The 26,749-nt window shown below is 42.6% G+C and overlaps 2 protein-coding genes across 2 annotated transcripts in view; both read right to left on the minus strand.

Annotated features, from left to right (window-relative positions):
• The window catches only part of STXBP3 (syntaxin binding protein 3), a 66,149-nt gene extending 58,495 nt beyond the window's left edge, over positions 1–7,654 (minus strand). The window contains exon 1 of the mRNA XM_011948165.1: positions 7,503–7,654. Coding sequence (XP_011803555.1) covers positions 7,503–7,551 — 49 coding nt within the window. The 5' untranslated portion in view covers positions 7,552–7,654. The remainder of the gene's footprint in view (positions 1–7,502) is intronic.
• Positions 7,655–11,206: 3,552 nt separating this feature from the next.
• Positions 11,207–26,749, minus strand: part of FNDC7 (fibronectin type III domain containing 7) — a 28,101-nt gene continuing 12,558 nt past the window's right edge. The window contains exons 7-13 of the mRNA XM_011948148.1: positions 25,663–25,920; positions 24,840–25,094; positions 22,770–23,024; positions 20,409–20,669; positions 16,426–16,455; positions 12,129–12,197; positions 11,207–12,045 (exon numbers count right to left, since the gene is read on the minus strand). Coding sequence (XP_011803538.1) covers positions 12,166–12,197; positions 16,426–16,455; positions 20,409–20,669; positions 22,770–23,024; positions 24,840–25,094; positions 25,663–25,920 — 1,091 coding nt within the window. The 3' untranslated portion in view covers positions 11,207–12,045; positions 12,129–12,165. The remainder of the gene's footprint in view (positions 12,046–12,128; positions 12,198–16,425; positions 16,456–20,408; positions 20,670–22,769; positions 23,025–24,839; positions 25,095–25,662; positions 25,921–26,749) is intronic.

A 26,749-nucleotide genomic window follows, 5' to 3' on the forward strand; every position in this document is an offset into this window, starting at 1 on the left:
TTAAGAGAGTTTGGAGAGCTTCCAAGGTGGTAAACAAACCATGTGCCAGGAGGGTGAGACACCCAACTCCATGTGGATAGAAGCACCTATGCTTAGGACCTTTTTGGACCTTACCCTATGTACGTCTCCACCTGGCTGTTCATTTATATCTTTTGTAATAAACTGGTAGTAAGTAGTGTGTTTTCTGAAGTTCTGTGAGCCATTCTAGCAAATTAATGAACCTGAAAGGGAAGGGGGATTGTGGGAATTCCTGACTTTGTAGCCAAGCCAGACGGAAGTGTGGGTCTAGGGACTTGGTACTGGCATTTGAAGTGAAGGCAGTATTGTGAGACTGAGCCCTTAAACCTGTGGAGTCTGACACTAACTAGTGTTCCTAGCTAACTAGTTCCTAACTAACTGGATATCCTACAATTCATTTCAATTCTGACACTAATACAGCTGGGGTCCAGAGTTGGAGAACTGGTTGGTGTGAGGGGGGAATAAAACATATATTTGGTTTCAGAAATGTTAGTAAAAGCAATTCAGTTATTTATAGTCATTTTCAGAATTGTGATCTGGAAGGTTTTATTGTGACTGGGAAGATTTGAAAGTGTTAAGAAATATCAACTGAGATAATTATATATTGTCTGCTAGGAGGATTATAGTGTTATATGAGAATTATGGTGAAAGTCTGAAATATTTAACCATAATTTAAGCCAAAAGCACTGGCTTCTAGAACCCTACAGGCAAAAATAAAGGATTTTCTCAGGTAGAGCTCAGATACAGAAATATTATGCTGCTTTTCCTTTCAAAGCTAGCTTCGTTCTTTACACCTCAAACAAGCTGAAAATTGAAGACATTTGCTTCTTTTTATCAGATTTATTTCTGTCTTTCTCTTAAGAAATGAATGCTCATGGATGTATGATGGAGTAGATTGGAGAAAAGCTCCCTAAGCACAAGTCATCTCATTATAGTCTTTGAAACCTTAGAACTGCATTGTCCTAGATGGTGGAAACCAGACACATCTGGCTACTGAGCACCTGAAATGCAGCTAGTCTGAACTGAGATATCCTGTAAGTACAGAATACACATGAGACTTCAAAAACCTTAGTACAAAAAAAAGGAATGTAAAAAACTTACTAGGTCAAATATAACATATTAATTTGACTTTTTTCTTTTTACCTTTTTATGTGACTACTAGAAAATTTAAAATTACATATGTAGCTTGCTTTAAATTTCTAGTGATAGAACTGTCTTGGAATCTGAAGATACTTAGATCTATCCGTGTCTGCCAGAGGAAAAAAAAAAAAAAAAGAATCTGAAGATACCTAAAGAGTCAGTGTTATTGCCTTAAAGAAATAACTAGTTTTATGGAGACAGTAACGGCATCCATGAAAAGTGACACAGTCACAGGTAGATATGTTTAGAGAGGAGTCAAAGCAAATCATATCGACAAATACTATAGAACTAAGGAGGCATTTCCTCTAAATACTAATGAAAATCATTTGACCTTATATCCCTTTCTCTAGCATCCTAAATATGGATATACCTCAAGACTCAATTCTCTTACCTTTGCTCTGCTTGTTCTCAGAGCAAAGGTAAGAGAATTTGCTCCTGTGGCTGGTCTCCTCAGACCATATTCATCATCAAAGTTTCATCTATCATATTAGTCTTTCAATTTTTGACAATCTTACAGCCCTTCTCTCTTTGAACATCATTTGATTATACAATACAGATACAAGCAGCTACACGTCTCAAGGTGAGATTACAGCACTCTGAAAACTACTTTAGACTTATTTCTCTAAGTATTATTGTCATTTTCTTAGTCATTGTCTTTGTCTGTTTCCTCCTTTCCCCACATCCACCTATTAGGCATATTGATTGTTCTCTCTGGTAGCTATTATTTTTCATTGCCACTGTCACCCAGCATCAACTTGATTCTTCACTCTCACTAAAGTATTGCAAAAGAATCCTATCTGGATTTCCTGCTTTCCACCTCCAACACCTTTGCTATTTCAATCCATTCTTCACTCTGCTGTCAGTCACCTTCCTGAAATACAACTGTTTGATTATATTAATACACACCTCGAAATTCCCTCAAATGCTCACTCTTGCTTACAGAATAAAATCTAAACTATACTATTTAACATACTCCACTGACTGGCTTCTACCTAATCTCTAAATTAATCTTTCACTAGTCCAAATGCTACCCAGATAATAACTTTAGTTTGTTTTTGTTTTTTGAGACTGTCATGCTCTGTCACCCAGGCTGAAGTGAGTGGCATGATCACTGCTCACTGCAGCCTCAACTTCCCAGGTTCCAGCGATCCTCCCACTTCAGCCTCCTGAGTAGCTGGGACCACAGGCATGCGTTACCACACCTGGCTAACTTTCGTATTTTTGATAGAGATGGAGTTTCACCATGTTGCTCAGGCTGGTCTCGAACTCCTGAGCTCAAGCGATCCACCTGCTTTAGCCTCCCAAAGTTCTGCAATTACAGGCATGAGCTACTGTGCCCGGGCTTATGCTAGCTATTTATTTATTCAGAGTCAGGGTCTTGCTCTGTCACCCAGGCTGGAGTGCAGTGGCACAATCAATGTCCACTGCAGCCTCAGCCTCCTGGGCTGAAGGGATCCTCCTGCTTCAGCCTCCCATGTAGCTGGGAACACAGGTGAAAGTCACCAAACATGGTTAATTTTAAAATTTTTTGTAGAGATGGGGTCTCACTTTGTTGCCCAGGTTGGTCTCGAACTCCAGGGCTCAAGGGATCATCCCACCTTGGACTCTCAAAGTGCTAGGATTACAGGCATGAGCCATGGTACCTGGCTTACAATTTTTATATAATCTTTTCTATGGCATCTGAGTTACCAGTTACTTTTTAAAAGTCTAACCCATACTATCCTATATTTGCTCCACATTTTATTGCCTTACTTTTTATATTTTAGATCTTTAATATATATGATTTTTAAAATTTGCTGGAGATGGACTAAGATCATGCCTAAGTATATAAAAGAGGAGCAAGAAAGCACAATTAAAAAAAAAAAAAAAAAAGATGTCAGGCAAAAAGCCTTAAATGAAAATCTAATAGTAAATATTTATGTCCCAAACAAAACAACATAAAAGAAAACTATGGCATCAGATAAAACTATCAGGAATGCAAGCAGAAATAAAGAAAATATAACAAAGTGAAGATCTAGAAAATGGAATCACGGAGAATTCAAGCTGAAAAAAACATGTTAAAGAAAATGTAGTCCAAACTCCTCATGGTTTAAGTTAGGAAACAGAAGTATAACCTGGACTAGAAATCAAGTCTTACAATGATTATTTCAGTATGGCGAAATAATAAACCAAGCTTCTATAGTGTATCATAACAATGTTTTTGAAAATCAAATAGCAAAAGTAAAAAAATCAGATTTATAGGCCATAAGGGAAATTATATTCTCAGAAAACTAAAACATGGCCAGGCACGGTGGCTCACGCCTGTAATCCCAGCATTTTGGGAGGCCAAGGCGGGCAGATCATGAGGTCAGGAGTTCAAGACCAGCCTGACCAACATGGTGAAACCCCGTCTCTACTAATAATACAAAAATTAGCCAAGTGTGGTGGTGCTCACCTGTAGTCCCAGCTACTTGGGACGCTGAGGCAGGAGAACCACTTGAACCCAGGAGGCAGCGGTTGCAGTGAGCAGAGATCAAGCCATTGCACTCCAGCCTGGGCAACAGAGCGAGACTCCACCTCAAAAAGAGAGAAAAAAAAAAGGCCACATGCAGTGGCTCATGCCTGTAATCCCCGCACTTTGGGAGGTCAAGGTGGGCAGATCATGAAATCAGGAGATCAAGACCATCCTGGCCAACACGGTGAAACCCCATCTCTACTAAAAATACAAAACTTAGCTGGGTGTGGTACCATGTGCCTGTAATCCCAGCTACTCGGGAGGCTGAGGCAGGCGAATTGCTTGAACCAGGGAAGAAGAAGTTGCAGTGAGCCTACACCACGCCACTGCACTCCAGCCTGGCGACAGAGAGACTCTGTCTCAAAAAAAAAAAAAAAAGAAAAGAAAAAGAAAAGAAAACTAAAGCATGTTATTAAATTCCTAATTATGATTCCAACAGATTCTGCCTCTGGCCCAGATTATTCAGTGAACAGATAAGAATCTTTACAAAAGCAAACCCAGGGGCCTGGGGCAGGAAACCAAAGCAATAATCATCACAAATCAGCTGAACAAAAACAGACTGAACTGTGAATGGGAAAGACCACCCAGGAGCTTTCAAGATATAATGATCAAAAATTGTATGAAAGCAGAATATATGAAAACTAAGGACTGGCCAGGCACGGTGGCTCACACCTGTAATCCCAGCACTTTGGGAGGCTGAGGCTGGTGGATCACGAGGTCAAGAGATCAAGACCACCCTGGCCAACATGGTGAAACCTCGTCTCTACTAAAAATACAAAAATTTGCTGGGCGTGGTGGCACATGCCTGTAATCTCAGCTACTCGGGAGGCTGAGGGAGGAGAATCGCTTGATCCTGGGAGGCGGAGGGTGCAGTGAGCAGAGATTGCGCCATTGCACTCCAGCCCGGCAACAGAGCAAGACTCCGTCTCAAAAACAAAAAACACATACACAAAAAACTAAGGACTACTGTATAACCAACTAAATATATACAAAAGTAAATACTAAAGCAATTATTTCTAGGTAGAAATGTAGTAAATTGAAGACTTATTCTTGTTTTTTGAGACAGGGTCTCACTCTGTGGCCCAGGCTGGAGCGCAGTGGTACAATCTTGGCTCACTGCAACCTCCACCTCCCAGGTTCAAGCGATCCTCCTACCTCAGCCACCCAAGGAGTTGGGACTACAGGTGCACACAATTCAATATTTATTATTGAAGAAAACACTACAAAAAAGGGCATGGAGGATTTCTCGTAAACATAATAGTGTAAGGGTAAAAAGGCACCATTATAAAATTATTTGGTGGTGATATAAGTCAGAATACTGGTTACTCTAGGGGAGAGGGTAGAACTTGAACTGCGAAAGGCCATAGGGTGCTTGGAAACATTCTTTTATTGTGATCTGGATGGTAGTTACATAGGTAAAAAACTCATCCAGCTGTGCACTTATCATTAGTGCACTTCACACTAACATTACACTTAATTAAATCTTAGAGTAATTTATCTTCAAAATAGGAACAAGAAAATCGCGTCCTCTCAGCACTGTTTAATAGAATGCCAAAAATGCTAGTGACTGCTCTTTGAAAAAGAAGGAGAAAATACCATTTTTAACGGTTTCCCACTGCCTACAGAATGTCTGCATAATACAGCAACCAGGCCCTTCATAATCTGGCTCCAAACTACTTTTTGGTCTATGTCCCCCTATCCCTTGCAATGAATACCCTGTACTCGATCAAAAGAAATTGTTCCCTCTTCCATAATCAACCACTTACTTTGTCACCTTTGGGGTCTGACATAGGTTTATTTCCCTCTGCCTGTCAAAATCCTACTATCTTTCAAGAAACATCTTATATGTCACTTCCTCTTGAGCCTTCCCTGACCTCCTCCCACAGAGGAAATAATTCCTTCTTCCAAAATTTCATACTGCTAATACAGCAGTCATTAAGTACTTGTGCACGTATCTTCTCCCACTCAATTGTCAATTCTAGGAAATCAAAGAACAGAGTACATACTCAATATATTAACACTGATTTAAATAAATGACTGTGTAAATATCCAAAAATTAAAAAAAGAAAATTTTGCCCAACAAAAGAGAAAGCAACCAGAATGAAAAAAGACATAAAACAAAGATAACTGAGTAAAACAAAAACATATGATTCTATGCATGCTTGTAATTGCATTAAAACACTTGTGGAAGGATTTATAAGAAACCTAAGAGTGTCTCTGGAGAGTAAGGCTACGGGTCTGGTTGGGAGGAAGATTAATTTTGTTTTTATGTAACATTTTTTAAATCTAATTTTTTTTTTTTTTTTTAAGACAGGGTCTCAGTATGTTGCCCAGGCTGGTCTTGAACTCCTAAGCTCAGGCGGTCCTCTTGCCCTGGCCTCCCAAAGTGCTGGGATTACAGGCGTGAGCCACTGCACCTAGCCATAATTTTTTCTTTTCTTTTCTGCTATCAAAATTTTTTGCCACCTCAAGGTATTAAAAAGTAATTTAAAATGTTAATTACGAAGATTGTGAAGCAGCACGAAAAATGTTGAGTCAATGTCAGTTGATTTAAAAAAGGAAGTCACAGAATGACAGATAATAAAAACAATGTCTTTATATGAGGATCAGAAGGAAAACGTGAAAAAGGGAAAAAGCTTATGATTCAATATGTAAAGAACTGGCTTAAATACATACATGCTGATGTTAATAACATATATATCTGGAAATTATTTATACAACACAATTTGTTACCCATTTTCACATAAATGTATTTAAATACCACTGTTTTAAAACATCCCCAAATCTTAAAAAGTCAGCCATGTAAATCTTGAAAAAGCTAACGCCAACCTTAAAATTAATCTTTTAAAAGATAATTTCATATTTTTCACCTATTTATACATTTGCTTAGTGCCTGCTATATGTTAAGCACTATCCCAGTTACTGATTTGGATTTTTAATTTTAGACAAGGAACTCCCAGAATTCTGCTAAATCATTTCTGTTTTTTGTTCAACAAGTTGGACTAAGAAATACTTAGATGCTACTCCCTTTCCATTACTAGGCCATAATTATTTTGAACTCAGAAATGCCAGACAATGATGGTTATTCCTGTTGGGTGGTTTCATTCTTTCTCTAACCTGCCAGACCTAGGTTTGGAGCGATGTTTATGAAAGTTGTGGATGACACCGCAGAACATCAGTAACCAATAAGAGCGGCGGCTCTAGCCCGGGCTATGCAGGAAGATGTCACGGCTGGACACCCGGTCATTCCAATGGTCCCTTCTCAAGAACTTTTCAGAAAGTAGGCTCCTCTCGGAATCGGGGAAGAGGAGTCTGTTAAACAGTGAGGGTTTTTTTTTTTTTTTAAAAGCACGGGTTGATACTAACACGAATAAGCAGAATAAATAGTCCTTGCAAACTCCAGTGTGGGGTGGAGATGGGAGCGGAATAAACAGCGCCCGAATTGTCTCGGATGGAGAGACATCCCCAACTGGTGGAGAGCGGACAAGAGCGGAGATGAGTAGAGAGCGCGGCCGAGGACAGGCGCGGGCCCCGCGGGAGGGAAAGCCGGGCCAGGGCAGCTCACCCCGGGCGGAGCTTCGCGGCCAGGAGCGCGGCCAGGAGCGCAGCCGAGGCAAGTGGGTGCCCGACGCCAACGAGAAGGCCGCGTCCCGTCGCACCCCGCCCATCCCTGGTGCTGGCAAGGAACAGGCCAGGGCAGGAAAGCAGGAAGAAGTCCTCACACAGGTCCCAAAGCAACAAGTGCTCGCAGCGGCGACTCAACAGACCGCTGGGTTGGGGCTGCAAAACGAGGCCCGGCACGGCAGCCTCCCGGCCTTCCCTCTCTCAACCCCTGCCCCACCGCACTCACTCTGCCACACGACGTTCTTTAGCCCCTTCTCTGCCACTGGCGGCGCCATCTTCCCGACACTGCGGAACAGCAGGCACCACCTTCCACTCCCAACCTACTTTGGCCGCAGAAGCGGCGTTGGGATGGCCCCGCCCCTCGCTGCAGGGGAAGGCCCCACCCCCTCTTGCAGACCTCGCCCTCCGGTGACGTCACGCGCGTCAGCAAGGAAATTTCCGCCCACTGCCGGACGGAGGCTGCGTAGTATGGGTGGAAGCTCCGGGGGAAGTCGGGCGCCCCCTCGCGGGAGGCGGCTGTCGCCTGCGGTTCGACGTCCTGTGGCCTAGGAAGGCGAAGTGCCAAACCGATAGTGAGCCAAGGCTGTCTATGAAATTCCAAGTTCACACATACACGAAGGCTGGAGGATCCTCCCCTTTACAGAAGAACCCTTCACTTCACGAGGCGATTCATAATAGACTTCGCTCAGTAGCCAACCCAACTACCTAATGGAAAATGTACTGTCCCCAGAAGTTTATTTTATTCATTTTTCAAGGACACAGTAATTGCGTAGAACTGTGAGGTACCCTCCAGTGTGCCAAGAACTGTGCTGGACTTCTGGGAAAGTCAAAGAAATGAGAGACCGACTCTTCCCCCTGAAGAATTTATAGTCTAATTAAAGAGCACAATTCCTGGAATGCTGCAGATAGTTAAACCTGGGTTTAAAAATTGAATGTCTTAATGATAAGATATACATAAATGAACCAACAAAACAATAATCATTTATTAACAAATTTGTGCAACAAATGTAGGGAGGGCCTGTTAATGCTTCAGAATCAAAAATTATCATTGAAAGTTGATTCACAGAGGAGAAGATCTGAGCTCAAAGTTTAGGCAGAAATCTGTTTACTGACATGGTTCTTTTGGGACTTTAAATCAAAGTCATCAAACGTAAATCAGTTTAGTTGCTAAGAGCCCTAACTGTGAGATAACCATCATGACACTGACAGAAAGTACGCTTTCCAAAAAGGATTTGCAAAGAACTAGTGGCTGTGAAGATTCAAACTGGTCACACAGGGAAGTAGAAGTGGTTAAATACCACTACTACTACTAATGTCTAATATTTACTGAGTGCTTACTTACCATATGCCAGGCACCATGCTAAGCAGATTACCTCACTGATCCTCAAAGCAACCCTAACAACAAGGAAACTGAGGCTTGGTGAAGGTAAGTAACTTGCCACGGATGCCCTTGGTGGTGGAGTGGGAACTAAGATCAGGCTTGGGCTACATGGAAAGCAATAGAGTAGTCTGTGGGATAACCTGCGATTTTTAGGAGAGAAAAGGAGAATGAAGAATTAAGAACAGGCTGGGCATGGTGGTTCACAGCTGTAATCCCAGCACTTTTGGGAGGCCTAGGCAGGATGACTGATAGAGGCCAGGAGTTTAAGACCAGCCTGGGTAACATAGCAAGACTGCTGTCTCCACACACACACAAAAAATTAATAAAAAAGTTTGCAGGGCATGATGGCACATGATACCTGCAAGCTGAGGAGTCATAGCTACTTGTGAGGCTGAGGCAGGATGACTGCTTGAGCCCAGGAGTTCCAGGCTGCAGTGAGCTATGATCATGCAACTGTACTCCAGCCTGGGCAACAGAGCGAGACCCTGTCTCTAAAATTAAATATGGCCATAAACTGGGTTCTGACACAACCTATGGCGTGAGTGGTTTTTCTGTTCAGGGCTTATATAAGAATGGAAGCTGGAGACCTGACCTCCTTTAAACCTACTCTAAATTGATTCAGTTGCTCAATTTTTTAAACAAATGCACATGATTTCCCTCTCCCTTTTCATTTTAAATTAGGTTCTGCTTAGTTTAGCAGGGTGAAGCCCCAGTCCATAAGAAAAATATGTGCCAGGGAAGATTCACCCTTCTGAGGTGAAGCCCCTCACTCTGAAGAGCCAAACTAAGAGGGAAGAGTGAGATGGGTGAGGTGCCTCCATCTCTTACCCTTTAGGAGAATGACCAGGTGCCAAGGAATAACACAAGGTCCCTCTGGGTTGGAAGTTTGACTCTGGTCACATGTGGTGCCGCTGTGGCTCATGCTCCTGAAGGCCAGAGTCCTTGTTGGCACTGCGGAATAGTGGAGCAAGCACGGGCCTTAACTGCACGTAGGCATAGATTTACATCCTACAAATTCTGGCTCTGCCTCTTACTAGCAGTGTGACCTCAAACACCTCAGTTTCATTGCACCTGTGTGCTGAATATGAATATATTATCTCAAACCTCGCAGCAGCCCAGCAAGATGACTATTGCCATTTTACAGATGAGAAAACTGAGTTTCAGGGAGGTTAAATAAATCATGAAAAATCTCAAAATGAGCTAGGATCTGGATCCATTTGGCTCTAAGTTCATTGCTCTTTCTAGTGTACCAAATTGCCTGTCCTCCCATGCTTCCCTAGTTTTGCATAAGCTCTCTAAGCTGTTTCTCTACGTCTCCTCTAGTTTGCTTGCCTAAACAAACTGAAAAATGAATTTGGATTCCCTAAACGTGACACATCAGAATGGAAGGTAAAATCTGCTAACACTGGCCAGGGATGAAAAGCTGCTTTGTATAATTCAGAGCAGGTAAATGGCCAAAATAACTGAGGGTTGAATGTACAAGCACTTGAGTTAGGGCAGATCACTCACTATCCTATTCCCAGATCTCCTCTAATCATCAATCACTAATTCATAATAATCTAGAGAAATATTTTCCATAAAGATATCATGGGTACCTAACATAAAGATTTGTTAAATGCTTGAGGTAATTGAGGATACCCCAATTACCCTGATTTGATCATTACACATTGTACACCTGTATCAAAATGTCACATGTACCCCCATAAATAATATATACAACTATTATGTACCCATAATAATTAGAATTAAAATTTTAACTAAAAGATAGCATGAATTAGCAGGTCTAATCAATGCTACTTATGTCTCTCCCTGAAACTTCGTGTTTGAACTGATTAGCCGTGTGAACATGGATGGGCTACTTGACCTCTCTGGGCCTCTTTCTTTTTCCCTACCTGTATAAGGAGATAATGTTATTACTTAGCTTGTAGGGTTATTATGAGAATAAAATAAGTATATGGAGAGCACTTACAAGCCGGTAGTTTGTGCTATACACATGTTAAATAAACTGATTTTTATCTTTACCCATTGCAGATCACATTTTCTTCTATGGCATTCTGACCAAAACAGTTCAGCCTTAGGTGCCTAGCTAGGCAGATGGCTATTTCACTTTCTGTGCCTTGGTATTTGTACGGTATTAGGTGTGCTCTCTGATGCTTCCAACTCCATTTTTTAGAGATCTATGCCTTTGGCTTGTCTCCATTCATGTACAGATGTTCTGGGGAAATCTCTTATTAGTGACACATTACATATTTCTGATCAGTCTCATAGAGAAAGCATATCACTTCTCTCTTGCAGCGCACATTGATAGGAAGTTGAGAGAACAAAAAGGGAAGTTTGTTCTTTCTTCCATGCTTAATTCAAGCCTAATTCCATGGTCCAATTCCCCCTGGGCGGAATTTTATGGTTGTTCCTAACTACAGACATTCTTGGCTCCATAGCCATGTGTTTGGGGAGCAAACACTGTAACTGTGTGTGTGCATGTGCGTGTGTGTATTATACAAGTCTACTTACACTTTTTAAATTAGGTTACTGATATTTGAAGGACAAACTTTTTTTTAGGTATGAGAGATTTATGTTATATTTCATAGCCTTCCCCCTCCAAAGATGAAAAAAGTAATTACAGTATGAGTGGGAGATACGACCAATAAGATTGATGGTCCTCCCCCCCAAAAGATGCCTGTGTGTCAGTCGGCCACAGTTTGAGGCTCTCCATTTGACATCTTCTGTCATGCAAAAAGCATAACTGCAATCCTTCTAGCAACAGGCTGGCAGCCCTGCTTTCCCAGATGCTCCCATGGATGTCACATCACCTGATGCTTTGGCTCAGCAAACCCTGCAAGCAGCTCAGCTTTGCTCCTAACTTGCGATGAGGGCGTTTGTTATCTCAGGTTGCCCTGGCAGCTACTGCTTTCCAACCTATACTGAAGTCCTGCTGGAGGTTTGTCTTGGGATAAGTGCTGTCTGCATGTGGGTGGCTTGACTTTCTGGGAGTGAACATTTCCAGCCCCTGAGGGGGCTGCAGGCAAGTGCTGTTGTCAATAAAACACTCATGAAGTGGATGTGTTGAAGTCTGTGGTGTGTCTGGATGTGAAATCGCAAGAAAGAATTTCTGCTAAGCAGACCTTTCGTGTTTCCAGGGTTCTCACAGCTTGCTGACTCACACTGGCAGCCATCCAGGGGATTTCTGGATCCATTTCTCTCCAGAGTCCTCACATAGAAGAGCTCCAACTGCTGTGCAGGTGAGGACACACCTGACCTTGGCCTCAGGAAGCAGAGTCCGAGTTGTTCTTCTAAAGGCCAAAGGAGCTTTTCCTAGCCTAGAGGCATTATTTTATTCTATATTCTAGTAGATCTTTTCCATCTCTAATCACTAACAAATCAGACAACTCTGCAAGACAAATGGGAAAACATTTTAAACAAAGACAAAAATCTTTGCCATAAAATCACACAAAATCAATTTACATTACTCACTTGGTCAAATTTTTGTTTTTATCTGGGGCTCACTTTGTCATTCTTCATTTCTCTTCCCTCTATAAATCACTGAGAAGGGTAAGGAAGGAAAGCAGTAAAAGATGTATTCAATATGCAGACACTTTCTTAAAAAGCACCAGTGTCTGAGATTTTATGTGTATTTTGATTTGAAATACTATTTTTGCAGCACTTCACAGCAAGTAAACTTGAAACTATGACAACTGACAAAGTGTTCAAACTGATCAGCAGTTTCTAATCAGAGCAATCTCTCTCCTGCTTCACCAAATGAACCCTCCCAGAGCCTCTTTAATCCCAGACTGCTGGTTCAAAACAAAAGAACTTTCCTTTCCACCCCCAGGCCAACTTGCTGTGCTCCTCAGGGAACTCCAAAATTTTAATGACTCAGGGAGTTTTATACGGAGAACATAAACCTGTTTAGCTGCTAAGCGTGTCACAGACAGGAAACTTCCTCAAAGTTGCCCAGGATGTGCAGGTGACACTGAAACATGTTGAGTCCTAAAGATGAAGGACTGCCCCCAGCCCCTGCTCATGGTGTGACGTCAGGCACAAACCCCTCCCATCTATCTACCTCTTGTTAGAGCCCCCTATCACCTCAAATCGGTTTTTTTCCTTTCCCTCCCAAATTGCGTCAAATTTCCAGCATCGAAATAGCTTTCTTGAATTAAAGCCATGCTTTTCGTACTTTAGCATGCATCAGAAGCACTTTGAGGGCTTGTTAAAACAAAGAAGGCTGGGCCTTAGTCCCAGAATTTCTGATTCAATAGGTCTGTGGAAGAGCCTGAGAAATTGCATTTCTAAGAGGTTCCCAGCTGATGCTGATGCTTTTGGTCCCAGGACCACAGTTAGAGAATCAATGAGGAAGTGTATTATGAGGACCAAGGTTAAAATGCAAATATCTTAGAAGTACCACATTAAAATATTAATAATTGGTACATAGTAGAACGTGATATGAGCTTAAACTGAATATGAATTAACAACTACCATTTATTAAGTAGTTGTTATGAGCCTGTTATTATGTCCAATAATTTACATTCTCATTTAATCCTTATGTTCTTTTATGAGGGATTATTGTTTACTCTAATTTTCAGATGAGGAAACCTAGGCTTAGAGAGAATTTACACAACTTGACTAAGAGCAAGTGATGGTGGAAGGATTTGAATCCATATCTCTCTTAAAAAGTCTGTTTATGGCCGGTGCAGTGGCTCACACCTGTAATCCCAGCACTTCAGGAGGCCAAGGCAGGTGGATCACATGAGTCTAGGAGTTCGAGACCAGCCTGGCCAATATGGTGAAACCCCATCTCTGCTAAAAATACAAAAATTAGCCAGGTGTGGTGGCGCATATCTATAATCCCAGCTACTCAAGTGGCTGAGGCGCAAGAATCACTTAAACCCCAGAGGTGGAGGTTGCAGTGAGTCGAGATTGCACCACTGCACTCCAGCCTGGATGACAGAGCAAAACTCCGTCTCAAAAAAAAAAAAAAAGTTTGAAAAGCTTTAGGATACTCCAAGACTCAAAGAAAACCCAAAGTCTTAGACCAGCAAGATTCCCATGGCTCCCCTTAGCATATCCAGAGGCTCCGGTGTCAGCCCAGGGACCTGATTGGACTTGCCCTGTGTTTAGGGAGGGGAAATGCTGAAATTGAAGACAGCAATTTAGAATTTCCCCCTAGATATAATGACTTCTATATGACCTTAGAAATCCTCAGATACTCTGGTTTACTCTTGTTTTTTGAGGGCCTTGGAGAATTTTTTTTTTTTTTTTTTTTTCAGAGAGATGGGATTGAGGGCATCTCTCTGAAAAAGGGTTCAGAGAGGTTCTCACTATGTTACCAAGGTTGGCCTCAAACTCCTGGGCTCAAGTGATTCTCTACCTCAGCCTCCCAAGTAGCTGGGACTACAGGTGTGTGACACTGTGCCTGACTCCTACAGGATTTCTACACGTGTCTACTTCAAGAGAGTGGCAGATTTCAAACTGAAGACTGAGCCCTGGCTAAGGAAGGGAACGGTGAAGGTAAACTGAAGCCTAGATGGTCAGAAAAGAAAAGATTAGTGACCTAAAGCAGTGCTCCTCAAACTTCACATGTATCAAAATCACCTGGGAACCTGATGGAACTATGGAGGCACTTCGCGGGGCCAGGGCCTGGGCCTCTGCATTCATTATTAACTGTCCAGGAGATTCTATTACATGGCAAAGTTTGAGAGCAGTACCTAAGCAGTGCTACTCAAACTTGAATACATGCATGAATCACCTGGGGATTTAGTAGGTCAGGATGGGGCCCAAGACTGTACATTTCTAAAAAGCTCTCTGGTGAGGCTGGTGTCTCACTCTGTCACCCACGTTGGAGTGCAGTGGTGCTGTCATAGCTCACTGCAGCCTTGAACTCCCAGGCTCAAGCAATCCTCTCACCTCAGCCTCCCAAGTAGCTGGGACTACAGCAGAACTACAGGCACATGCCACCATGCCTAGCTAATTTTTTTACACTTTGTAGAGACAAGGTCTTGTTTTGTTGGCCAGGCTGGTCTCCAACTCCCGAGCTCAAGTGATCCTCTGCTTTGGCCTCCCAAAGTGCTGAGGTTACAGGCATGAGCCACCATGCTTGCTCTCCTTGCCACCCCACCTTTTGTGTTTTTTGTTATCTCACAGAAACTCTTTCTTTTCAAACTTTTTAAAATTTTTATGTTTTTGTTTTTATTAGAAACTCTTCCTTTAACATAATCATAGGGAAGGCCAAAATATCACACACCACTCCTCTCCCCTGGGGACCTAGGACACTTCTACCACAGCTCTATGTCTCAGGGAGATGCAGATTAAAGAATGCAGACCCAGGTCCATGTACCTTTCACTGAAGACCAGGGCTTATGGTCTCTAGTATTTTGGGAGATTTTCCTATAATTAGAAGTGTCCTCACGGTTTGTTTGCAGTAAGCCAAGTCTGTTCCTTATTGTAGTCATAGAAAACAAAAACTCTCGAAAAATTAATAGGGATTGTGCTTATTTCAGACCTGCAGGTGGGACAGGAATTGAAAAGCGTGTATTCTGCTGCGCTCAGAGAAGCAATGGACTGGGAGAGGAAGGGAGCCCAGGCAGAGAATAGGGAGTGGAGACTCCAGACCCAGTTCCTGCCTGTGGAAGGGGGTGTGGTTGGGGAGCCGGCCCCGATTGGAAGGCTGTCCAGTGGGGTTTACAAGCAGGAAGACTTCATTTACACTCATACCATTCGAAGTCAGCCATGTCTGAATGGGGAGGGGCGGGGCAGGGGTGGGCGGGAGGGAAGTTCTGTAGTTTGGGATTGATAATATTCCCAGGGGATTTTTTTCCTAACGCCCCAGACCAAGCTGTCCCCTGAAAGACTGTGGCAAGGACTCCTCATGAGGCAGCATACACTGCTTACTGGGTCAGCACTCATGGCTACATTTGCTCATCTGCACTGCCGTGCCAAGAGTTATCTCTGCCGGGGCAACCGAAATAGCTTAGACAAGATCATCCCTGAGCAAAACCGAGGAGGCAGCAAGGGTTCTCTTTACTCCAACTGCCCTTTCAGCACCCTCTGTCTCCACCGGGTATACCCACTCATACACACCAGGAGCAAACATCGTAGCTCTCTGCAGGCCATTAACAGATTCTAACACCTGGCTACTCCACGTGTGGTCAGACCAGCAGCCTCGGCATCGCCAGCATCACCTGGACCGTATGGAAATACAGAATCTCAGACCCTTCTTACACCAACCAAATCAGAATCTGGCTTTAACGAGGCCCCAGGTGATGTGTGTGCACAATAAAGTTTGAGAAGCGTGTCTCTAAAGTAGCAGTTCTTAGCCTTGGCTATACTTCAGAATCACCTGAGGAACTTTTACCACTCCTGATGCCCAGCTCTCACCCTAGACCTATTAAATCAAACTTTCTGGGGACAGAACCCAGACATCAGTTAATTTTAAGCTCTCCAGGTGACTCCAATGTACAGCTGAGCTGGGAATCACTTTCTGAAGTGTGAGGGATAAAGCGGCTGCCCCTCCCAAAACTATTTACATTTTCCTGTAGGACCTAGAATACTGAAAAGACTTCAGAATTCAAAGAAATTCATCTCAACTGGTGGAATCTGAGAGGATGCACTATCATGGGGAGAAAAAGTTATGGGATAAGAGAGCAGGAGCCCCTTGTATGAAAGAAAGAAAGCATTTGCTTTCTAATTGAAAAGTCAGCTGACTTCATTAAGTAACCCCAAAATGGAGCAACAAAAATCCTGTTCTATTTTATCCATGAGAAAAATGACTTACCCATTCCAAGTGTACTTCCAGAGCAAGTTACTGTAATAAAAACACAAGCATTTAAAATAAAATCTATTCATTTATGTATTTAAGATAGTGAAGATTTAACTTAAGAAAGAATAAAAGGAAAGTAAACCAAAAAATGAACAAGAACGAACTTGGATGATAAGAGGAGATACTACTAGCAGTATGATCTGGGCAAGTCACTTCACTGTGCCTCAATTTATCTGAAAAGCAGTAAGAATAAGAATACCAAGCTCAGCTGGGTGTAGTGGCTCACACCTGTAATCGCAGCACTTTGGGAGGCCCAGGCAGGCAGATCACCTGAGGTCAGGAGTTCGAGATCAGCCTGGCTAACATGGTGAACCCCCCATCTCTACCAAAAAATACAAAAATTAGCCAGGTGTGGTTGTGCACACCTGTAATCCCAGCTACTCAGGAGGCTGAGGCAGGAGAATCACTTGAACCTGGGAGGCGGAGGTTGCAGTGAGCTGAGATCGTGCCATTGCACTCCAGTCTGGGTGACAGAGCAAGGCTCCATCTCAAAAAAAAAAAAAAAAAGCCAAGCTGATAGGTTTGTTATAAAGACTGAGTTAATACGTGTAAACTCCTTAGAACGGTGCCTGGCACATGGCACTCAATAAATATTAGTTGTTATTGTCATTTACAATATTGTCCTGATTATCAGAATAAAGCATCACTGATATTGCAAACAAACAAAACCAAAAAACACCTCCCAAATGTATGGCTTTTACCAGGGACACTGAGCAAAGGAGGATTTCCTAACTTGAGTCTAGATACCTAATGTTACTAAGCTGAAATGGCTGCAGGCTTGAGATGGCATCCCATCAAAGAGCTTGAGGTCTAACTCACAAGGACTTCTCGTGGCTAACCAGCCTTCAGAGGAATGACTCTCTAAGGGTAAAATTGTGGGCATGGAGCAGGAGAAAGAACAAAAGACTTCCATCACTCACTTAGCTGTATGATCACAGGCGCATAAATTCGTTGATTCATTCTTTTTTAAATTTAAAATATATCAGGCAACAGTTATGTGCTACGTACTGGGAGTCAAATAGATAATCACTTATTAGGAGAAATAACACACATTCAATTCACAGTAATATGTTGCAGTGCAGATAAGGGTGCTGTGGGGTGATAAAGGAGGGAGAGAGAGGGCTAACTCAGCTTATGATAATTGGAGAAGGCTTCACAGATAAGGAAAATTGGGGCTGGTAGAATTCTCTTGGTGGAGGTGGGGTAGAATTCCGGGCAAAGAGAAGAGCACAGCAGTAGCTCCAGAACATGACATAGAATAGAAGGTGTGTGTGGCAGGAGCAGGCATGCGTGAATGATGCCAGATGCCTAGACTAGAGAATAGAGTCCTCTCAGGATGGATGTTGTGGAATGAGCCTAGAATTTCTCTGTTCAGGCCGGGCACAGTGGCTTATGCCTATAACCCCAGCTCTTTGGGAGGCTGCAGCGAGAGGATTGCTTAAGCCCAGGAGTTCGAGACCAGCCTGGGAAACATAGCAAGACCTTGTCTCTATAAAAAAATTTTAAAAATTAGCCAAGCATGATGGGGCATGCCTATAGTCCCAGCTCCTTGGGAGCCTGAGGCAGGAGGATCGCTTGAGCCCAGGAGGTCAAGGCTGCAGTGAGCTGTGATTGTACCACTGAACTCTAGCCTGGATGACAAAGCAAGACCCTGTCTCAATAAAAAACAAACAAAAAAAACCCATGAAAAACCAATTTATCTGTCCAGTACAGTAGACACTCAAGTAGCTATTGAACAAGTGGCTAGTTTGAACTAAATGTACTATAAATACAAAAGACACACCAGATTTCAAAGACAGTATGAAAAATATATAAAATATCTATTAATAATTTTTATATTGATGAGATGTTGAAATGATAATATTTTGGATATATTGGGTTAATTAAAATATATTATGAAATTAATTTTGCCTCTTTTTACTTTTTTAATATGACTACTAGAAAACTAAATTTTTCATACATGGCTCATATTAAATTTCTATTGTACAGTACAGGTATAAGGGACAGGTTATAAGGGACTGTGAACAGCATGCCCAGAGGATTGAATGTTATCTTATGGGGAAATGGAAAAGTTTTGAAGATATGGAAGCATAAAAGTAACACAATTGGACCAGTGTCCTGGAATGACAACTCTGGTAACAGTACAGAGGCTAGAGTGAGGACAGGCAGATGGGACTGGTGCAGAAGTCTAGGGGAGAGGTGATGAGGGCCTGAGGCATAGCAGTAGCTGTGGAATGAAGAGAAGAATCTGGATTTAGGAACCATTATGAAGGTGAAGGTGACCAGGACAAGAATTCGAGACTACTTAGATATGGAGGGTGAAGGAGACGGAAGCTGACTCCAGGGTTTTTAGCTAATGTGCCTGAAACAAGGACAGTGGAAGGAAGATCAGAAACAGCAGAGGATCAGAAATTCCTTTTGGCCCTGAGGGGTTTGAAATGCCTGGGTACCTGCAGGTGGAGGTATCAAATTTGAATATGGATTTAGGGGTCAGGAGAAGAGAAGAGTTGTAGATAGAGATTTGGGAGTCTCTGAGCTTCAGTTTTTTTATTTATAAAGTGGAGATAATGAAGTATGTTGAGACTACAGCATAGCATATTTTGAACATTCAATGATATTTGTAACATGAAACTGGTTGGCAAATTATAAAATATTATGCAGTTATAATGCAGTATTGTTATTGAGCTATAGATTCATCTTCCTAAAAGCTTATCCTTACTCCAGGAACCTATTCCTGTCCCTTCCCATAGGACTATGCTTTGGGCCAGTTTGTCCTGTGGACCAAATAATGGAAAAACAAGGAATCAGAGCATGACAGCCAGGGACAATGAGAACAGCCCCTTGGGAGGAACTGTCCTCCTTCCATCACCAAGGGCCATCCTGAACCTCTTGTCACCTACATATCATTGGAAATTTTAGATTCTGGCTATCAGTAAGGGTTTGTGAGCCAATATTTACTCTTTTTTCTGTGTTCATCTGCAAAATTCTAGGGCTTCATCATCTCTTTTCTGCTAGGAATATATGACAAATGTATGACTGTGCCCTGGGCAAGGTAGCAGAAGGTGCTGGAACACAGAGCGGAGAATTGCTAATGTTTTCCTGCCAGTTCTAGTGAGGTGGTAGTTGCTGACAGTCATGTTTTGTGATCACAGACTGTCTGCCCACTCATATTGCCAAGCCTGGCTTGTGATTTATAAATTCATTTTTTCTGATCCTCTAATTTTTCCTCAGTCACAATTCTCAGTCTGTGCAAATAAAAGTTCAAGTTTCCTAATTTCCAATATTATCAATAAGACTATGTTAAAAATCTATCCCTAAATCTCAAAGCAGAAAATTATCTTAAATTTGCTTTAGTAGTTAAGCAGCAAGCACTAGTCCTTTTTAGGAAGGGGAAGCGTGGGACAGGGAAAATAATCTCTAAATTAAATAATAATAAAGCATCGCAATTTCAGAGAATTTTGGGGTCTTCCACAGCCAGAATCTGCCTGTGCTGTATAGAAATTTGATACCTTCAGCTGGGTATAGTGGCTCATGCCTGTAATCCCAGGACTTTGGGAGGCCGAGGTGGGTGGATCACCTGAGGTCAGGAGTTCAAGACCAGCCTGGGCAACATGGTGAAACCCCGTCTCTACAAAAATACAAAAATTACTCGGGCATGATGGTAAGTGCCTGTAATCGCAGCTACTCAGGAGGCTGAGGCAGGAGAATCGCTGAACCCAGGAGGTGGACGTTGCAGTGAGCCAAGATCGTGCCATTGTACCCAGCCTGTGTGACAGAGCGAGACTCTGTCTCAAAACAAACAAACAAACAAAAAAAAGAAATAAATAAATTTTATACCCTCTGTGCCCTTCCTACATAGCAAATAAGTTTGATTGCATCTTAATTCACAGATCTGAGTTCAGGGTTAGTTTTAGATAAACTGTCATAACTTGCTTTACCTGAATATATTTTTTTTGGACAGAAAGTAAGCTTCAATCCTGTTTCAGCAACTGGTGAGACCATCACAGTGTATACATCCCCACAGGGTATCTCAGTGACATCACAGAAACTGAGGCCAGCACTCGGGGTGCACGTGAAAATGCCTTTGGAGCCGTAGAGGTCAGTGCTGTAACTGGCAGAGCCCCTGGAGGCTTGCCAGTAGATCCGGATGCCGTTAGAGCCCAGCCTATATAATTTCACCCCCAAAGGGCAGCAGGCACCTAACCAATAAAAAGAAACACAAAATCACTGGTTTTATTCCACCATCATCCAAAAATGGCCTTGATTACTGCAGGGAAAAAATATAAGTAAACTATTCTAAGTAACAGGATTAATTACTGGTTAGATCAGAGCAAGATTTGAAAGTTGTACTCAAGTTATTTCCATGGTGGGCCACATAATCAGAAATCCATGGGTGGCCGGGCATGATGGCTCATGCCTATAATCTGAGCACTTTGGGAGGCCAAAGCAGGAGGATCACTTAAGCCCAGGAGTTTGAAACCAGCCTGGGCAACACAGGGAGACCCTGACTCTACAAAAAAAAAAAAAAATTAGCCAGTTGTGGTGGTGCATACCTGTGGTCCCCTTGGGAGGATGAGGCAGGAGGATGGCTTGAGGCCAGGAGTTCAAGGCTGCAGTGAGCTATGAGGGTGCCACAGCACTCACTCCAGCCTAGGTGACAGAGCGAGATCCTGAAAGAAAGAAAAAAGAAAGAAAGAGAGAGAGAGAGAGAGAGAAAGAGGAAAAGAAAAGAAAGGAAAAAAAAAGAAAAGAAGAAAAGAAAGAAAGGAAGAAAGGAAGGGGAGGGAAGGAAGGAAAGAAGAAAGAAAGAAAAAAGAAAGGGAGAAAGGAGAGAGAAATCCATGTGTAAAGGTGGTGTGAGGTATGAATTTTTAATGTAGAACAGTTAAATCAGAAAGGTCCAAAAATTGGCAGATACATATTGTACATGACTCAAACTGTGAGTCAAAGGCACAGAATCCTTGTCAAGATCCCTCATAATGCCCTAGTTTCATTTGATTTTTGGTGGCATTAAACTTAAATATAATTAATTGCATTCAGCTTTAATTGAAGAACCAATTTTGCTGAGCTGAGTAGCATGACACTTTGGGTGCAGCCATTTATACAACATGCCAGTGATCAAGTTTGCTGGTCCACGCTTCATCCATGGTAGCTGATTAGTATTTTTTCTTCTTTTCTAAATACCTTGAGCGAGCCACACATTAGGTGCCAATAAGGGCACCAAATGGATTCCTTAGTAACTAAGTTAAAGATCCTACTGCATAATTTTTAAAAGTTATTATAATCAGGCTTACTTGATTTTTTCTTAAAAGAATAAGCAATGAGAACCGGATATCAAGGTGAGAACTTAGGCAGTAAATCTAATACCAGATAATGAGTCAAAAGAAAGTACACACCAGCTGACATACGTGCAGCATGTTCTGAATGTTCTCATGTTATGATTTATTTTGATTCTCAAAACAACTTCGAAGGAAAATATTACTATTCCTGTCTTTTTCAATGAGGAGACAGAATCAGGGAAGATTAGGCAACATAGCTTATAAGAAGTCATGTCTAATTTTGACTCCCAGTTGAGACTCTTTCTACTACCTCTGGGATGCCAAAATTATATTCCAACTCTTCCATCCCATGCCCCAGGCCGAGGTAACTGATCATTGTACTCTTTCACCTTAAGCATAGGAAGCATCCTCAAGAGTTTTTTTCAAAACCATGCTACAAGCAGCCACTTCAGTGGATTAGGATCATGCAAGAGAAATCTTGTTTGGTAACCTTGCACTGCTTTTACCTTCCACCGCTACTCCCTAATGGTTTGGTCTTTGTGAAGAACAAGGTACAATACTGTCAGTAGACAGATGCCTTTGCTCTCTTCACCTGTTGAAATAAGAAACCATTGAAGGAACTGAAGAAGCTTAGAAAAGAGAGGTAGTAGCACAATAATAATGAGAAGAAAAAAACGCAAACCAAACAGAATGTGTGATCTAATGCTTCCAGAAAACTCTGCCAGGCTGAGTTACTCTGTGTTGCAGGTAGCTGTGTCATATAAAGATACATGGTCTCTTCAGAAAAAGCAGGCCTGAACATTGTTATTAGGGGAGTTAATTCACCAACTACCAACAGAAGCCTCTGAAGCTTTGAGGTTCTAACCAAAGGGAAAACTATAACCATTTTAGAAAGTAATCTGAGTTTATAATGCAAACTAGGTGGAGATGCAGCATCTTTTTAAATGAGGAGGAAAGGCTTATGCCTAGATTTACGATAGTCAAGTCCTTACTGCTACTATAGAGCTGAAGTTCACTTACCAGAGAAATGACTTTGGTAGGAGCAATCCGCAGTCAACCCCGTGGCGCTAATTGCTTTTAATGTCACTGTGTAATTGATGCCACATGTGATGCATCCCAGGAGGCAGTAGTTTTGATGAGTGTGACACTTAGACTGTCCAGTGTGTGACTCCAGAACTGCCACATGGGTTTGAGCCACTCTCCCAATAGTCCAGCTCACGTTGATTACTGACTGGGTGATTTGAGTTACTGTCAGACCAGTTGGACAGCACGGCACTTAAATGGGATAAAAGAAAAAGAATTGGAGATTTATTTTCACTGAAGATTATTTGTGAAAAATGACAAAGAATGGTATTTTGCCTGTGTTTCACTCAATATCCTACATTCCCCAACTTTCCATTGTTAATAAAAAATTTCCTTGTGTTCATTTCCTCTGATGCATCATGTAACATTCACTGTATGTAGTGGGTGCTTTCCCCAAGAATGCACTGCACCAACTGGCTGTTGAAGGTTTCCACCTTTTTTTTTCAGAATAAGAAGGAAATCCTTTGTTGTCCCCATCTTCAACATTTTTTTTTTTTTTTTTTTGAGACGGAGATGGAGTCTCGCTCTGTCGCCAGGCTGAAATGCAGTGACACAATCTCAGCTCACTGCAACCTCCACCTCCCAGGTTCAAGCTTTTCTCCTGCCTCAGTCTCCTGAGTAGCTGGGACTACAGGTGCGTGCCACCATGCCTGGCTTTTTTGTATTTTTAGTACAGACGGGGTTTCACCATGTTGGCCAGGATGGTCTTGATCTCTTGACTTCATGATCTGCCTGCTTGAGCCTCCCAAAGTGCTGGGATTACAGGCGTGAGCCACCACTCTTGGCCCATCTTCAACAATTCTAACTGCAAATTTCAAAGTAACGGTTGCATTCACTTCTCCCAATAGAACATTTCATAGCATTAGCAATTAAGTATAATTTGCCTTTCTTGAAAATGTTATAGTACATCACTGATATAAAAGTTTGATTTCTTAGTTGCCTAAAATAACCCAGCCATCCTGATTTTTCAGGGACCCATTACCAAGAATATAGGATGCCTAAGAGCTTCATGTATGCAGTATTTTGTATGGTCTCTATCTTACTGCTGGTTTTTTTTTTTTAGGTATTTCAACTTTTATAGGCCAAAGTGCCATCTATCACTGTATATAAGAAAAACGAGGCCGGGCGCAGTGGCTCAAGCCTGTAATCCCAGCACTTTGGGAGGCCAAGACGGGCGGATCACGAGGTCAGGAGATCGAAACCATACTGGCTAACACGGTGAAACCCCGTCTCTACTAAAAAATACAAAAAACTAACCAGGCGAGGTGGCGGGCACCTGTAGTCCCAGCTACTCGGGAGGCTGAGGCAGGAGAATGGCGTAAACCCGGGAGGCGGAGCTTGCAGTGAGCCGAGATCGCGCCACTGCACTCCAGCCTGGGCGACAGAGCGAGACTCCGTCTCAAAAAAAAAAAACAAAAAAACCCCGAATGTCCAAAGACTGAAGTGATTTGCCACGTTTCATTCATACACAATGCTATGCTGTAATAATAGTTTTCTTTTATGGCGCTCTTGCTTATGCATCAGGCACTATGCTAGGTAAGAGCTTTGCAGCATTAGTCAACTTAATACTCATAACCACCCTGTGAGGCCATTATCTCCCCTTTACCTATCAGGAAACTGAAAGTCAGAAAGCATTTTTTAAAAAGAAAAACTTGAAAGGGCTGAGCCAAAGAAATAAGTAGCAACCCAGCTCATTTGGCTACTCATTTGTTAGCTGTTTTGATAGATTATATCATAGGGGAATATGAATTAAAATAAGTGTTTTGCAGAATGAGTAAGTACTCCTTCTCTGATGCCAGTGAATGGATATACTAGTCTTGAGGATGTTTTTACAGAACTTGTAAAATATTGAAAATTTTATGTTCTATGACCAGGACTCTTTAAAACGGTTCTGAGTTTAATGTATTTCTATGGCACTGAGGATAGATTAAATAAGGATTCATGTCTTGAAACACTTCCTAAGGACCCCACTGAAGTCAACATTCAGGCTTGGTGGTTGCTACATACCTGTTTCCAGGGGCACACTGTAGCTGGGCAGGCTCCGTCCTGCCTGTGTTTCAGCCACAGCAGTGACAGAGAACACTGAGCCACAGGGCAAGCCCCGCATGGTACAGGACTCTCCCATGCTGCTGCACTGATATAGTCCTTTCTCCCCCTGGGCAGTCACAGTGTAAGTAGCGTCATCATTAGTGGATCGCCAGTGCACGTTAATCATTGAGAATGCATCCCTTGAAACATTTTTTATTTCAGGACTGCAAGGAGCTGAGAGATTTTAGAGTATTAATTGAAACAGCATGAGTCGAAAATATCACATGTGCCATTTGGTCTAAAATTGATTTTGCCCCCAATGAGATCATCATAGTTTTCAATTACATCATGCATGCAGGCCAAATTACATAGTGCCTATGCGTGGACAACTATTGACATTAACACTGGGCATTGGGTTCATATAGTACTGGAATAGCTGGAAAATGTTTAAGAGCATTGTGAACTCCAAAAGCAAAAGTAAGTAAGAAACATATTTACACACCTTCATGGTGTGAGTACAGGCAGGACCCTCAAAGACAGGAGGAACTGAATGGCTGAAGTAATCATGGGCAAAACCTTCTACTCTCCCCCACAGTCTCCCCTTTTGTTTTCGTTTTTTCCACTTTCCTCTTCTGCCTTCTCCTCTGACTCTCCTTCGTACAACAGCGGCTGTCTTGGTCCCCACAAAGATTGATTAATGGGATTTAACCTTTTTATTGGTCTTACTGAATGCCCACCCTGAGGCTCACAGCTGGGGTGAATCATTCAGACAGCAGTGAGTGGAATGATAGCTGTGTCTTACCTGTGGTTATGAACTGGGGAGTACATGACATATTGCTGCCTCGGACTTCACTGAATGAATACACCGTGATGTTGTACTTGGTGTCACACTCTAGAGCCGAAAGGGTGCACGCAGGAGCAGTGTCATTGCACTCAACCGTGTTGTACCCATCTGCAGCCTTGGTTTCATACAGTTCGGCACCACGGACGGGAGACCAGACAATCTCAACTCTGTCACTGGACACCAACACGGGGTTAATGTCACTAGGGCAACAGGGAGCTGAAAGCAGGAGCAGAGGGAAAATGGTGGTCCCATCAAGGGCAATGCAACTAGGGGGGACACTGAGTCCTGACCTCCCATGCCCAGAGCCTCGGCCACTGCCCTCCCTAATGACTACAGTGACCCTCTATGGGTCTGTCCAGGTCCAATCTTGGCCTAATTGTCACTGCATAGAGGGTAAATCCTCAGCATGACATTCAAGGTCATCACAAGCTGTAAGGTTCAGCTGTGCTCCCCCAACTCCCCGCCACACCAGACTCCTCAATTCCCCCATGCCACGTGCACCTTCATTCTCTATGCAGAGAAAATTGCTGACCCCTCTACTGGAAAGCCATTCCCCTCTTCTGCCTGGTAAAATCATATGTAGTCTAACTTCTCAGATCCTGTCAGCCTTTCCAGACACTAAGCCAAATAAAACTGGGGGGTGGGGGTCATAGTTATATAAGTAGTTTTTTTTTTGTTTTTTTTTAAGAGACAGGGTCTTGCTCTGTCACCCAGGCTGGAGGTCAGTGGTGTGATCTTGGCTCACAGCAACTTCTGCTTCCTGGGTCCAAGTGATTTCCATGTGTTAGCCTCCGGAGTAGCTGGAATTACAGGCATATGCCACCATGTCCAGCTAATTTTCGTATTTTTAGCAGAGACAGAGTTTCTCCATGTTGCCAGGCTGGTCTCAGCTCCTAACCTCAAGTGATCAGCCTGCCTCGGCTTCCCAAAGTGTTGGGATTACAGGCATGAACCACTGTGCCCGGCCGTATATAGATAGGTCTTGAGAGACCCTAAAGAACCCCACTGGCAAATGTCTGACTCAGCTTGGAGTTTCCCCGGGATG

The sequence above is a fragment of the Colobus angolensis genome, unplaced genomic scaffold (assembly GCF_000951035.1).
Source record: "Colobus angolensis palliatus isolate OR3802 unplaced genomic scaffold, Cang.pa_1.0 Scaffold273, whole genome shotgun sequence".
NCBI classification, from domain to species: Eukaryota; Metazoa; Chordata; class Mammalia; order Primates; family Cercopithecidae; genus Colobus; species Colobus angolensis.